Here is a 12,977-nt window from a genome sequence, read left to right on the forward strand (position 1 = left end):
AGGATAGCATAAGAAAGGGAATAGGATAGGATAGGATAAGATCGGATCGGATTGGATCGGATAGGATAAGAAAGGGAAAAGGATAGGATAGGATAGGATAGGATAGGATAGGATAGGATAGGATAAGATAGAATAGGATAGCATAAGAAAGGGAATAGGATAGGATAGGATAGGATAGGATAGGATAGGATAAGAAAGGGAATAGGATAGGATAGGATAGGATAGGATAGGATAGGATAGCATAAGAAAGGGAATAGGATAGGATAGGATAGGATAGGATAGGATAGGATAGGATAGGATAGGATAGGATAGGATAGGATAGGATAGGATAAGAAAGGGAATAGGATAGGATAGGATAGGATAGGATAGGATAGCATAAGAAAGGGAATAGGATAGGATAGGATAGGATAGGATAGGATAAGGTAAGAAAGGGAATAGGATAGGATAGGATAGGATAGGATAGGATAGGATAGCATAAGAAAGGGAATAGGATAGGATAGGATAAGATCGGATCGGATTGGATCGGATAGGATAAGAAAGGGAAAAGGATAGGATAGGATAGGATAGGATAGGATAGGATACCGCCGTAAGTGAAAAACGGTCGTCAGTCACTTTTTTCAAGGCTGTTGTCATTTTCAACGGTCACGAAACGAACTGTGGTCAAGTCGAGGACTTCCTGTATCTGGCTGGTGTGAAGGTGTGGAATTGCACACCACTCATACACCAGTTCATATGCACCTATGCAAAATAACACCATCTATTTCTACCTGTGACCCAAAAATAAATTCAAAATAAGGAGGTGACCCCTGAAGGTAACAGATCAACATATGCACATATTTTGAATATGTGTTTTTTTTTTTAATGCAATCTACAACTTCACCGATCACCCAAAAAATCCAAACAAAATTGTCACTTGTGCTTCATCTGGTCCAAAATACAGAAAAAAATTGGATTTTTCTTATACTGTATATTGACAAGTTTGAACTTTGATGTTTGTTTTCTTTTTCACATTTTACGGACATCTGAAGCCCTGCCGGTGCAGTGAGAGGGCGGGCGGGGAGCCAGCCTTCTCAGCTGAGGGAGGAGGGTTTCCCCAACCGGTAGGTGCCTCATTTCCACCATCTATTTCTACCTGTGACCCAAAAATAAATTCAAAATAAGGAGGTGACCCCTGAAGGTAACAGATCAACATATGCACATATTTTGAATATGTGTTTTTTTTTTTAATGCAATCTACAACTTCACCGATCACCCAAAAAATCCAAACAAAATTGTCACTTGTGCTTCATCTGGTCCAAAATACAGAAAAAAATTGGATTTTTCTTATACTATACGGCTTATACTCGATGTTTTTTTTTTAATGCAATCTACAACTTCACCGATCACCCAAAAAATCCAAACAAAATTGTCACTTGTGCTTCATCTGGTCCAAAATACAGAAAAAAATTGGATTTTTCTTATACTGTATATTGACAAGTTTGAACTTTGATGTTTGTTTTCTTTTCTTTCCCCCCCCCCCCTTATGGGTCAATTTATGCAGCTGCAGTGGGGCTGGCCGAAGTTAGTTAAAGGCTTATTTTTATATTAAAAGGGGAATTAATAGCAAATGGTGGAACCTGGCATATGCTTATATTTCCACGTAGCATTTATAATAGTATTTTGTTGTGACTCCAGCCCCTAAACCTGGCCCCATGCCTGAAAGTGACTCCAAGAGTGAGGGGGAAGGGCTGGTAAGGCTTACCTCGGGAGCACCAATTCCTTTGGCCCGGCTCCAGGAGCCAGAACCAGACCAGCCGGAGGACGTAATGAGGCCGTCATCCCCTGATTCCTCCCTTCCCCAGGCTATGCCTTCAGATCCAGCTGATAATAATAATAATCAAGCTTGGATCGACCTGCGCTTCAGAAGATTAGAGAGGCGGCATCATCACAGGATATATTGTTCAACATTTATATGAAGCCGCTGGGAGAGATCATCCGGGAGAGATCATTTCGGGGTGAGCTGTCAGCTGTATGCTGACGATACTCAATTGTACATCTCCACCCCGAACCACCCCAACGAAGCCGTCGATGTGATGACTCGGTGTCTTGAGGCCGTTCGGGTCTGGATGGGGACGAACAGGCTCCGACTCAACCCATCCAAGAAAGAGTGGCTGTGGATGCCGGCGTCCCGGCACAGTCAGCTTACCCCATTGCTGACTGTGGGGGGGCGAATCGTTAGCCCCCAGGGAATTGGTGTGCAATTTAGGCGTTCTCCTGGATGCACGGCTGTCTTTAGAAGACCATTTGACAACCGTCACCAGGGGAGCTTTTCATCAGGTTCGCCTGATTCGCCAATTGCGCCCTTTCCTGGACCGGGACGCGTTATGCACGGTCACTCATGCCCTCGTCACTTCCCGTCTGGATTACTGCAATGCTCTCTACATGGGGCTCCCCTTGAGGAGCACCCGGAGGCTTCAACTGGTGCAGAATGTGGCCGCGCGGGGGATTGAGGGAGCTCCTCGTAGCTCCCATGTAACACCTCTCCTGCGCAGGCTGCATTGGTTGGTCTTCCGGGTGCGCTTCAAGGTATTGGTTATCACCTTTAAAGCGCTCCATGGCATTGGACCGGGATATTTACAGGACCACCTGCTGCCGACAGTTACCTCCCATTCTCCAGTACGTCCAGTGCGCGCCCACAGGGAGGGTCTTCTTAGGGTGCCGTCCGCTAGTCAATGTCGGCTGGTGGCCCCCAGGGGAAGGGCGTTTTCTGTGGGGGCCCTGGATCTATGGAATGAGCTGCCGGTGGGACTCCGTCTCCTCCCTGATCTCCGGACCTTTAAACGCGAGCTCAAGACTTTCTTTTTTCACCAAGCGGGGCTGGCCTGATTGATTTTAGTATGGGGGGTTTTAGTGGGTTTTAATAGGGTTTTACTAAGGTTTTTAGTTTTGATAAATTTTAGCTAATATTTTAAGTATACAGCGATTGAATCAGTTTTTTAAACTTGATATAGTATTTTAATTTGTTAGGATTCTTGTCGTTTTATTGACTGTACACCGCCCTGAGTCTTCGGAGAAGGGCAGTATAAAAATATGAATAAATAAATAAATAAATAAATATAAAAGGGGCCTCTGGTGGCTCAGACTGCTAAGACAGTCTGTTATTAACACAGCTGCTTGCAATTACTGCAAGTTCAAGTCCCACCAGGCCCAAGGTTGACTCAGCCTTCCATCCTTTATAAGGTAGGTAAAATGAGGACCCAGATTGTTGGGGGCAATAAGTTGACTTTGTATATAATATACAAATGGATGAAGACTATTGCTTAACACAGTGTAAGCCGCCCTGAGTCTTCGGAGAAGGGCGGGATATAAATGCAAATAAAAAAATAAAAATAAGGAGCTTTGGGACTGCTCTCACTCCACGGGAAGCAAAAGCTAGCTGAACCATTTCAAAAAGAGCTGAAAGTCTTGCTACGTGAGTCACTTATTTGAACTTTGGCAGGCAGCGGCGATTTCTCTGCCAGGACTGATAAGAGCCGTGAATCCACTGGCTGAAGGCCAGCTCGTTGATCCGAAGTGGGGAAGGAGACAGAACACATTTTATTGTTTTTTCTGTCATTTAGAGGTAATCCTCAGTTTACAACAGTTCGTTTAGTGACGGTTCAAAGTTATAACATGCACTGAAAAATGTGACTTATGTCCATTTTACACACTTATGACTGTTGCGGCCTCCCCAGGGTCACGTGATCAAAATTCAGATGCTTGGCCATTGACTCATATTTACAACGGTTGCGGTGCCTTGGGGACAGGTGTCCCCATTTGTGACCTTCCGACAAGCAAAGCCAATGGGGAAGGCAGATTCACTAAACTTGCTAATAGAATTCTTTATTGGCTAAGTGTGATTGGACACACAAGGGATTTGCCTTGGTGCATATGCTCTCAGTGTACATAAAAGAAAAGATACGCTCATCAAGAATCATAAAATACAGCACTTAACGATATTCATAGGGTACAAATAAGCAATCAGGAACCAATCAATATCAATATAAATCGTAAGGATACAAGCAACAAAGTTACAGTCATACAGTCATAAGTGGAAGAAGATGGGTGGTGGGAACGATGAGAAGATTAATAGTAGTGCAGACTCAGTAAATAGTTTGATATAAATATAGTATCTCACTAACCTAAGTAAGTTACTAAACGAATCACTAAGTGAGTCAGGCTTCCTCTACTGCAGTGGGTTCACAAAACATTTTATTTACCTTTAAATACCTTTTGTGGGCATGGACCATAGCTATGGACCCCCCCCCCCCCCGTCCCAAGACTTAACTCAAGATTGAAATCCCAGCATTTTTTCAAGGCTTCGCGTTCCCCCTGTGATGATTACAGGTTGAGAACCCCTCCGTTACTGGCTCACCTGAAAACAATTCATTCAATATATCGAAAGGAAATGTTCATTGGCTCACCTGCCATTTCCACGCACACGGAGAAGCAGAAGGGAAGGTTGTTTTTTTTGGGTTCCCTATCCAATCCCTCGGGAATGTCGGCTAACTCGCCTTCTTCCTGTTCCTCTTCTTCCTTCCCTCCTTCCTTTTGCTGGGCCCTCGCGAGTGTTTTGGCCTTTTGCTGTCTCAAACTCGCTCCCATTAGATTACTTCCTGGAACGAATTGAGAAAATCCATTTGTAATCCAGCCTCCGTTAAGCTCCTTAATGCACGAAGGAGGCAAATTAACTTGGGGACTGAAAGAATAGGTGGCCCGAGAACTCGGCGGACAATGTGACGCTGATGGGCTCTCTGCTGTCTGTTACTATTTATTATTATTATTTATTATTTTATTTTGTCACAACAGTATACGCAAACATTGACATAAAACAACAACACATCGTATAAACATATATGTAAGCAAAAGTATGCAACAACTATATTAATTTGATATAATGAAAGGGAACAATAGGACAGGAACGGTAGGCACTTTTGCGCCCCTTATGGTCCTCTTAGGAATGGGGTGAGGTCAATAGTAGACAGTTTTTGGTTAAAGCTTTTGGGAGTTTGAGTAGAGACTACGGAGTCAGGTAATGAGTTCCAAGCATTAACAACTCTGTTACAGACATCATATTTTCTGCAATCAAGATTGAAGCGGTTGACATTAAGTTTGAATCTATTGTTTGCTCTTGTATTATTGCGATTGAAGCTGAAGTAGTCTTTTACAGGAAGGATATTGCAATAGATGATTCTGTGTGTTAAACACAGGTCTGGTCGGAGTCGACGGAGTTCTAAATTTTCTAATCCCAAAATTAGATTTCAAGTCTGGTGGTATAAGGTATTTTGTTGTTTTCAGAGGAGCAGAGAACTCTTCTTGTAAAATATTTCTGGACGCGTTCAATTGTATTAATGTCAGAGATGTGATATGGGTTCCAGACAGGTAAGCTGTATTCAAGAATAGGTCGGGCAAATGTTTTGTATGCTCTGGTTAGTAGTGTAGAGTTTTTGGAAAAGAAGCTACGCAAAATTAGGTTTACAACTCTTAGAGCCTTTTTTGCGATGTAGTTGCAGTGGGCTTTGGCACTTAGATCATTTGATATGAAAACTCCAAGGTTTTTGACAGGGTGGGGGTCATCTGTAAGGTAATGCCCATCAAGCTTGTACTTAGTGTTAGGGTTCTTTTTCCCAATATATAAGACTGAGCATTTGCTGGTTGAGATTTGGAGTTGCCAAGTTTTAGACCAATCGGATACAAAGTCAAGGTCTTGTTGGTGGCATCGTCAGCAAAGAGAACACAATGACTTGAGATAAGGTCACAGAGATCATTTATGACAGTCTTTCCTCCCTCTGAAGGGTTACACGCAAAGTATTAATGCCGCTTTATAAAGCCTCGGTAGGACCACGCTTAGGATACGGCATCCAGTTTTGGTCACTATGTTTAAAAAAAACACGAAGTAGAGACGCTGGAAAGAGAGCAGAGAAGAGCAGCAAGGGTGATTTAGGGGGCCGGAGGCTAAAACATATGAAGAATCATGGCAGGGGCCAGATTTGTCTAATTGAGTGAAAAGAAGGACCAAGGGTGAAAACGAGAGCGGGGTATCAGTGGTGCGCTGCTACCGGTTCGGTCCGGTTCTTGTGAACCCGTAGTAATGGTAGTGGGAGGTTCTGCCCACAAACTCAGATGTCATTATGGACGATCTGCGCATGCGCAGAAGCGCATGCGTGCTCCCGTTGTGAACTGGTGGCGAAGCTAAGTGGAACCCACCCCTGGTTTCAATATCTCAGGGGTTGCTACTAAAAGAAGAGGAGGTCAAATCTATTCTCCAAAACACCCGGAAGGCAGGAATAGAAACAATGGATGGAAACTAATCAAGGACAGAAGCAACCTAGAACTAAGGAGAAACTTCCCGATAGTTAGAACAGTTAATCAGTGGAACGACTTGCTTCCAGAAGTTGTGGGTACTCCATCACTAGAGGCTTTGAAGAAGAGACTGGACACTTGTCTGGAATGGTATGGGTCTACTGCTTGTGCAGGGGGTTGGACTAGAAGACCTCCAAGGTCCCTTCCAGCTCTATTCTATTCTATTCTATTCTATTCTATTCTATTCTATTCTATTCTATTCTATTCTATTCTAGTCTAGTCTAGTCTAGTCTAGTCTATTCTAGTCTAGTCTAATCTAATCTATTACATTACATCCATTCTATTATCCTATCCTATCCTATCCTATCCTATCCTATCCTATCCTATCCTATCCTACCCTATCCCCTTTCTTATTCTATCCTATCTTATCCTGTCCTGCCCTATGTTGTCCTATGTAATCCTATCCTATTCCCTTTCTGATCCTATCCTATCCTATCCTATCCTATCCTATCCTATCCTATCCTATCCTATCCTATCCTATCCTATCCTATCCTATCCTATCCCCTTTCTTATTCAATTCCATTCTATTATTGTTCTGTTCTATTCTGTTCTGTTCTGTTCTCTGTTCTCTTCTCTTCTCCTCTACTCTACTCTACTCTACTCTACTCTACTCTACTCTATTCTATTTTCCCATCCCATCCCATCCCATCCCATCCCATCCCATCCCATCCCATCCCATCCCATCCCATCCCATCCTATCCTATCCCCGTTCTATTCTATTCTATTCTATTCTATTCTATTCTATTCTATTCTATTCTATTCTATTCTATTCTATTCTATTCTATTCTATTCTATTCTATTCTATTCTTTGCTGTGCTGTGCTATGCTATGCTATTTTTTGCTATTTCTATTCTAAACACTTCACATGATCTTGATTCAATCCCTCTGTTTATGCAGCTTAGAGCTGTGTTGGCTTTTTTTGACAGCTGCAACTCAGCTGCCTATTTAAGTGGTTGTCCACTAGGACTCCAAGGTCCCTCTCACAGTTACTACTATTGAGCAAGGTACCACCTACACTGTAACTGTGCATTTAGTTTTTTTCCTTCCCTCGGTTGTTGTTTGAGGCCTCTTGTCAGTTGTGGTAAGATGTGCAGAAGCTTCTCACAGATCTCCTGCAGCAATGTCAGCTCAGTCTTTGAACACTGGAAAAATGCAAACACGCAGCTTGTTTGAATTCCACTCCAACTCCGATTCCTAGGTTGGAATGGACCCACCGCCATGCAAAACCCATTTGTGACGGCTAGGTAAAACAGCCCGAGGAACTCCCCGCCGGGGTTCAGAAAGCAGACGCGTCCTTTCACGAAAACAAAGAAAACCTTGACCACTTCCATAAAACGCGGTTGTTAAATTACGAGGCCAGGAACTCGTCCGCTTGCACGCCATCTGCAAGTTCACACCGACAAATCACTTCAGCTGAAGAACCACAGAGGGGAGGTTGTGACTCAACATTCAGCAGAAACGAAGACGAAGACCTGAGTGAGCGGGCTGGAAATTACTTTTGGGAGACAGCAAGTTCGGTGAGTGTCTCCTTTTAATTTGTCGATAGATGGGTTTGTTTTATTTTATTTTATTTTTAAAAAATCTAACGGGGGGGAAAAAAACTGAAAACCATTCAGACTGACGCTGCGGCCCATTTCTCTTTCTCTCTCAAATTGTTGAGTAAAAACTCAAGTCCGTTTCAAAGCCGACGGGGGAGGTTGCCAAGTGTTGTTGTCGTGTAGTGAAAATGGTAGGAAATATTAATCGTTTGCTGCCACTGTTTCTCGGCCGATAATTTTTTTCTTTTGTGGCCTTTGAAAAAAATAGTAGACAGGAATCCTGCGTTTGTTATGCTTGCAGTGTAAATCTGTCTGTCTGTCTAATCTACTTTCCCCCTCTCATTTTCTATCTCTATCCCTATCTCCCTCCCTCCCTCCCTCTCTTTCTCTCTCTCTCTCCCATCTATGATTACACGCACACACACACACACAATATACATATACATACATACAGGGACGTGGTGGCTCAAGGGGCTAGGATGCTGAGCTTGTCGATCGAAAGGTTGGCAGTTCAGTGGTTCAAATCCCTGGTGCTGCCATGTAACGGGGTGAGCTCCTGTTACTTGTCCCAGCTTCTGCCAACCTAGCAGTTCGAAAGCACATAAAAAATGGCAGTAGAAAAATAGGGACCACCTTTGGTGGGAAGGTAAACAGCGTTCCGTGTGCCTTTGGCGTTGAGTCATGCCGGCCACATGACCACAGAGACGTCTTCGGACAGCGCTGGCTCTTCGGCTTTGAAACGGAAATGAGCACTGCCCCCTAGAGTCGGGAAAGACTAGCACATCTATTCATCCATCTATTTATTTTTCACATTTCCGAACTGCCCATCTTCCTCAAAGAGGAACCTTTTCGCCAATTCTTCTGCTGAATAATTTTGATCAAACCACCTCCAGAGCCACAACTGAAATCAGGTCCAGTTGTTGAGCAAGCCAGAATTGCTTGGGTCACATATGGGTCAACGAATCCTTGTTTCACATGCTTTGGAGGCAAAGAATTTCAAATATGGTCTCGTTGTCATGTGCAGAGTGTTTAGCCAAACCTTGAATTTAATATTTAGCTGAGGAACTTATGGGAAGTCATCTCTCAATAGATAGATAGATAGATAGATAGATAGATAGATAGATAGATAGATAGATAGATAGATAGATAGATAGATGACGGATAGATAGATACAGTAGATAGCTAGATAGATAGAAGATAGATAGATAGATAGATAGCTAGATAGATAGATAGATAGCTAGATAGCTAGATAGATAGATGAGAAAGAGATACACAGAGAGAAGACCAAGAGAGATGCATGGGTGGGTGGGTGGATTGGTAGATCGATAGATGACAGATAGATAGATACAGTAGATAGATAGATAGATAGATAGATAGATATAGAGATAGATATAGATACACATAAAGTGTTTTTCTGTCGAAGCACCTGGTCTGCCCCAGTGTGGGAGGGAGCATACTGCTTTCCTTTCGCCTTTCAGCTCCAGTCCAGGAGCCCTCAAGCAGACACATTCACGACAAACCATTTTATACCAAATATATATTTGCTGATAAAGAAATAAAGGGAGACTAGTATAGATCTATTTCAAGCTTTTTAGCTTTCATCAGCTAGCCACACCCTTACTCGGATTCGAATAAAATAGATATTGGAGGATGCGGTGGCTCAGTGGCTAAGATGCTGAGCTTGTCGATTGAAAGGTCGGCAGTTCAGCGATTCAAATCCCTAGTGCTGTGTAACAAGGTGAACTCCCATTACTTGTCCCAGCTTCTGCCAACCTAGCAGTTCGAAAGCTGGTACAAAATGCAAGTAGAAAAAATAGGGACCACCTTGGGTGGGAAGGTAACAGTGTTCCGTGCACCTTTGGTGTTGAGTCATGCCAGCCACATGACCATAGAGATGGTCATGGTAACCATTATATGATAAATAGGGATAGATGGATAGATGAAATAGATAGATAATAGATAGAGATAGATAGATAGATAGATGATAGATAGATAATAGATAGAGATAGATAGATAGATGATAGATAGATAGATAGATAGATAGTATTATATTCTGTGGGTTCCGTAATAATTGAGGCTCCACAGATGTTCACACATAACATTTATTTTAACTCACAGAGACCAGCAACAACCAGCAGACCAGGCCTGCTTTGACAGCCCTCTTTTTATTCAGCTCCAAAAGCGGGAGCCAATCAGAACAGAACAAGAAACCATCTCCACCACTAGGGGCCGCCACTGCCGGTGCAGGACATAACACTTCTTTCCCCCTAGCTTGCACAATCGTAATCCTGGAGATACGCTGGGCGCCGCTTGATTCGGCTGGACCTTCGTGGCTCCGTTGTAGCCATGGTCACTGGCTGACCCAACTCCTCAGCCTCTTCTGTGGGGGACGTCTCCGGCCCAGGGACCCCTAGCCCCTCCACCGGCAGAGCAGACAAGGCTTCCTCTCGGTTATCAGGTACAGGGGATGGGCGTCTTATTCCCTTGTAGCTTAGCTCCTCTGCCCGGGATGATTGGGTTGGGCTACCTCCTGGCTCTTCCTGAGTGCCCCACTCTGGCAGCTGCCCATCCCCAACCTGACGCCGGGCCCTGAGCTGGTCACAATGTCTGCGCCACACTCTACCCTCATCTAACTCGACCCTGTATGAGCACGGGCCGGTGATTCCCATGATCTTTCCTGGGAACCATAGGGGGTGGCCGCTGTAATTCCGGGCATACACCGCCTCCCCCAAATCAAATCTCCTGTTTGCCCCCATGGAGTCCAATGGCTGACTAGGTGAGTATTGGGGGTGCAATCTATCAAGTGTGGTCCTCAAACGCCTGCCCATGAGTAACTCTGCTGGGCTCTTATTCGTAAGTGGGCACGGTGTGGAATGCTGCCCCAGGAGGTACTCATCCAACCTCTCCTGCCAGCCCCCTGGGCCCGACCTGGCCAATGCCTCTTTCACTGACCGGACTGCTCGTTCTGCCCGGCCATTACTGGCCGGATGAAACGGGGAAATGAGAGCATGGCGTATTCCTAGGCCCGCTAAGAATGACTCAAAGTGGGCGGACGTTAGCTGTGGCCCGTTGTCCGAGACCACAAGGTCGGGTAACCCATGGGTTACAAACAACCGTCGCAAAGTTCTAATGACGGCTTCTGAAGTGGTGGAATGCATTAGTGCGATTTCCACCCACTTTGAAAGCATCGACGACCACTAAGAATACTTGCCCTGGTACGGCCCGCAAAATCTATATGGATGCGGGACCAAGGACCTAGGCTCCTCCCACTCTCTAGGGGAGACTTAGGCGGCAGCGGTCTTGTCTCCTGACACCGTGACAGGCCGACACACAGGCCTCTATGTCTTTATCTAGTCCTGGCCACCACAGGTAGCTCCTACCCAGGGCCTTCATCCTAACAATGCCCGGGTGACCCGGTGAAGTGTCCCTAGAATGGACTGTCGGAGGGGGCGGAACTACAACCCCATGCCCCAGAGGAGGCAACCCTGTTGGGTAGAGAGCACGTGCTGCCTTCGCTTATAAGGCTGCAATTCAGGGCTGACAGGACCCTGGGGCCATCCACGGAGAACCCAATCAAGAACTTTTGAGATGACTCTGTCCAAGCCAGACATTCTAGCAATGTCACAAGCAGTAACGGAAAGGCGGAACCGTCAATCAGAAAAACATGGGACGCTGGAGCCGGGTCTTCCACCTTGGTCATCAATGGGCAACGGCTCAGCGCGTCAGCATGGCCCAAATGTTTCCCAGGCCTATAGACCAGGGAATAGGAATAAGCTGCCAGGAACACCGACCATCTGGTCATTCTTGGTGATAGTACTTGCGGAGTCTGTCTATCCCCAGCCAAAATCCCCAACAGCGGCTTGTGATCTGTAACAAGTTCAAACGGGCGACCGTAGAGATACTCATGGAACCGCTTGACCCCCGCAACCAACGCCAATGCTTCTTTATCCAACTGTGAGTAGTTGCGTTCCACGGCAGCCAAGGTTCGAGAAAAGAATGCAATCGGGGCTTCCGACCCGTTGGGCAGCCGATGACTCAACACAGCGCCAACCCCATACTGAGACGCATCGCAGGAGAGGACAAGCGGCAGGTTTTCGTTGAACTGTGTAAGAACTGCGTTAGACACCTCACTGGGTTAAAAGGCACAAAGTTCTGAGGCGATGCCATGGTTTGCTCTGTAGGCCAGGGATCTGAATAGCTCTGAGGAGAAATTCACACTTTGGCTCACTCAGCAGCTCAGCAACTCACGTACTTTCCTCAGTCCTCGTCGCCAGTATTATATTCTGTGGGTTCCATAATAATTGAGGTTCCACAGATGTTCACACATAACGTTTATTTTAACTCACAGAGACCAGCAACAACCAGCAGACCAGGCCTGCTTTGACAGCCCTCTTTTTATTCAGCTCCAAAAGCGGGAGCCAATCAGAACAGAACAAGAAACCATCTCCACCACTAGGGGCCGCCACTGCCGGTGCAGGACATAACAGATAGATAGATAGATAGATAGATAGATAGATAGATAGATAGATAGATAGATAGATGATAGATAGATAGATGGAGAAAGAGAGAGATATAGGAGAAAGAGACACACAGAGAGAAGACCGAGAGAGATGGATGGATGGATGGGTTTGATGTAGGAGTAAAATTCAGCTGATTTTATCTGGCTCGGGGGAACCGGTAACAGTGGCTGTGGGAGGCCTTTGCCCACCCATGCGGATGTCATGATGTCGCTTTTTTTGTGATGATTTTAAGCCTCTGCACATGCGCAAAAGGCTTTGTGCATGCACAGAAGGCTTTGCGCATGCGTGGACGATGGCGTGTGTGAGTGAAGGGAGCGCGTGTGCGGCGCGCATACATTTGCAAACCGGTATGGAAGGTAAGTGAATTTCACCCCTAGTTTGAGGGATTGATGGATTGACAGATGACCGATAGATGACAGACAGACAGACAGACAGACAGACAGATAGATAGATAGATGATAGAGATAGATAGATAGATAGATAGATAGATAGATAGATAGATAGATAGATAGATAGATAGATAGATGAGAAAGAGATA

General features: G+C 45.0%; 1 protein-coding gene across 1 annotated transcript in view; it reads right to left on the bottom strand.

Annotated features, from left to right (window-relative positions):
- LOC131197903 (protein fantom-like) overlaps window positions 1-4,556 on the bottom strand; it is a 44,479-nt gene extending 39,923 nt beyond the window's left edge. The window contains exon 1 of the mRNA XM_058182405.1: window positions 4,443-4,556. Coding sequence (XP_058038388.1) covers window positions 4,443-4,449 — 7 coding nt within the window. The 5' untranslated portion in view covers window positions 4,450-4,556. The remainder of the gene's footprint in view (window positions 1-4,442) is intronic.
- Between the last annotated feature and the right edge of the window lie 8,421 nt (window positions 4,557-12,977).

The sequence above is a fragment of the Ahaetulla prasina genome, chromosome 4, assembly GCF_028640845.1.
Source record: "Ahaetulla prasina isolate Xishuangbanna chromosome 4, ASM2864084v1, whole genome shotgun sequence".
Classification (NCBI taxonomy): Eukaryota; Metazoa; Chordata; class Lepidosauria; order Squamata; family Colubridae; genus Ahaetulla; species Ahaetulla prasina.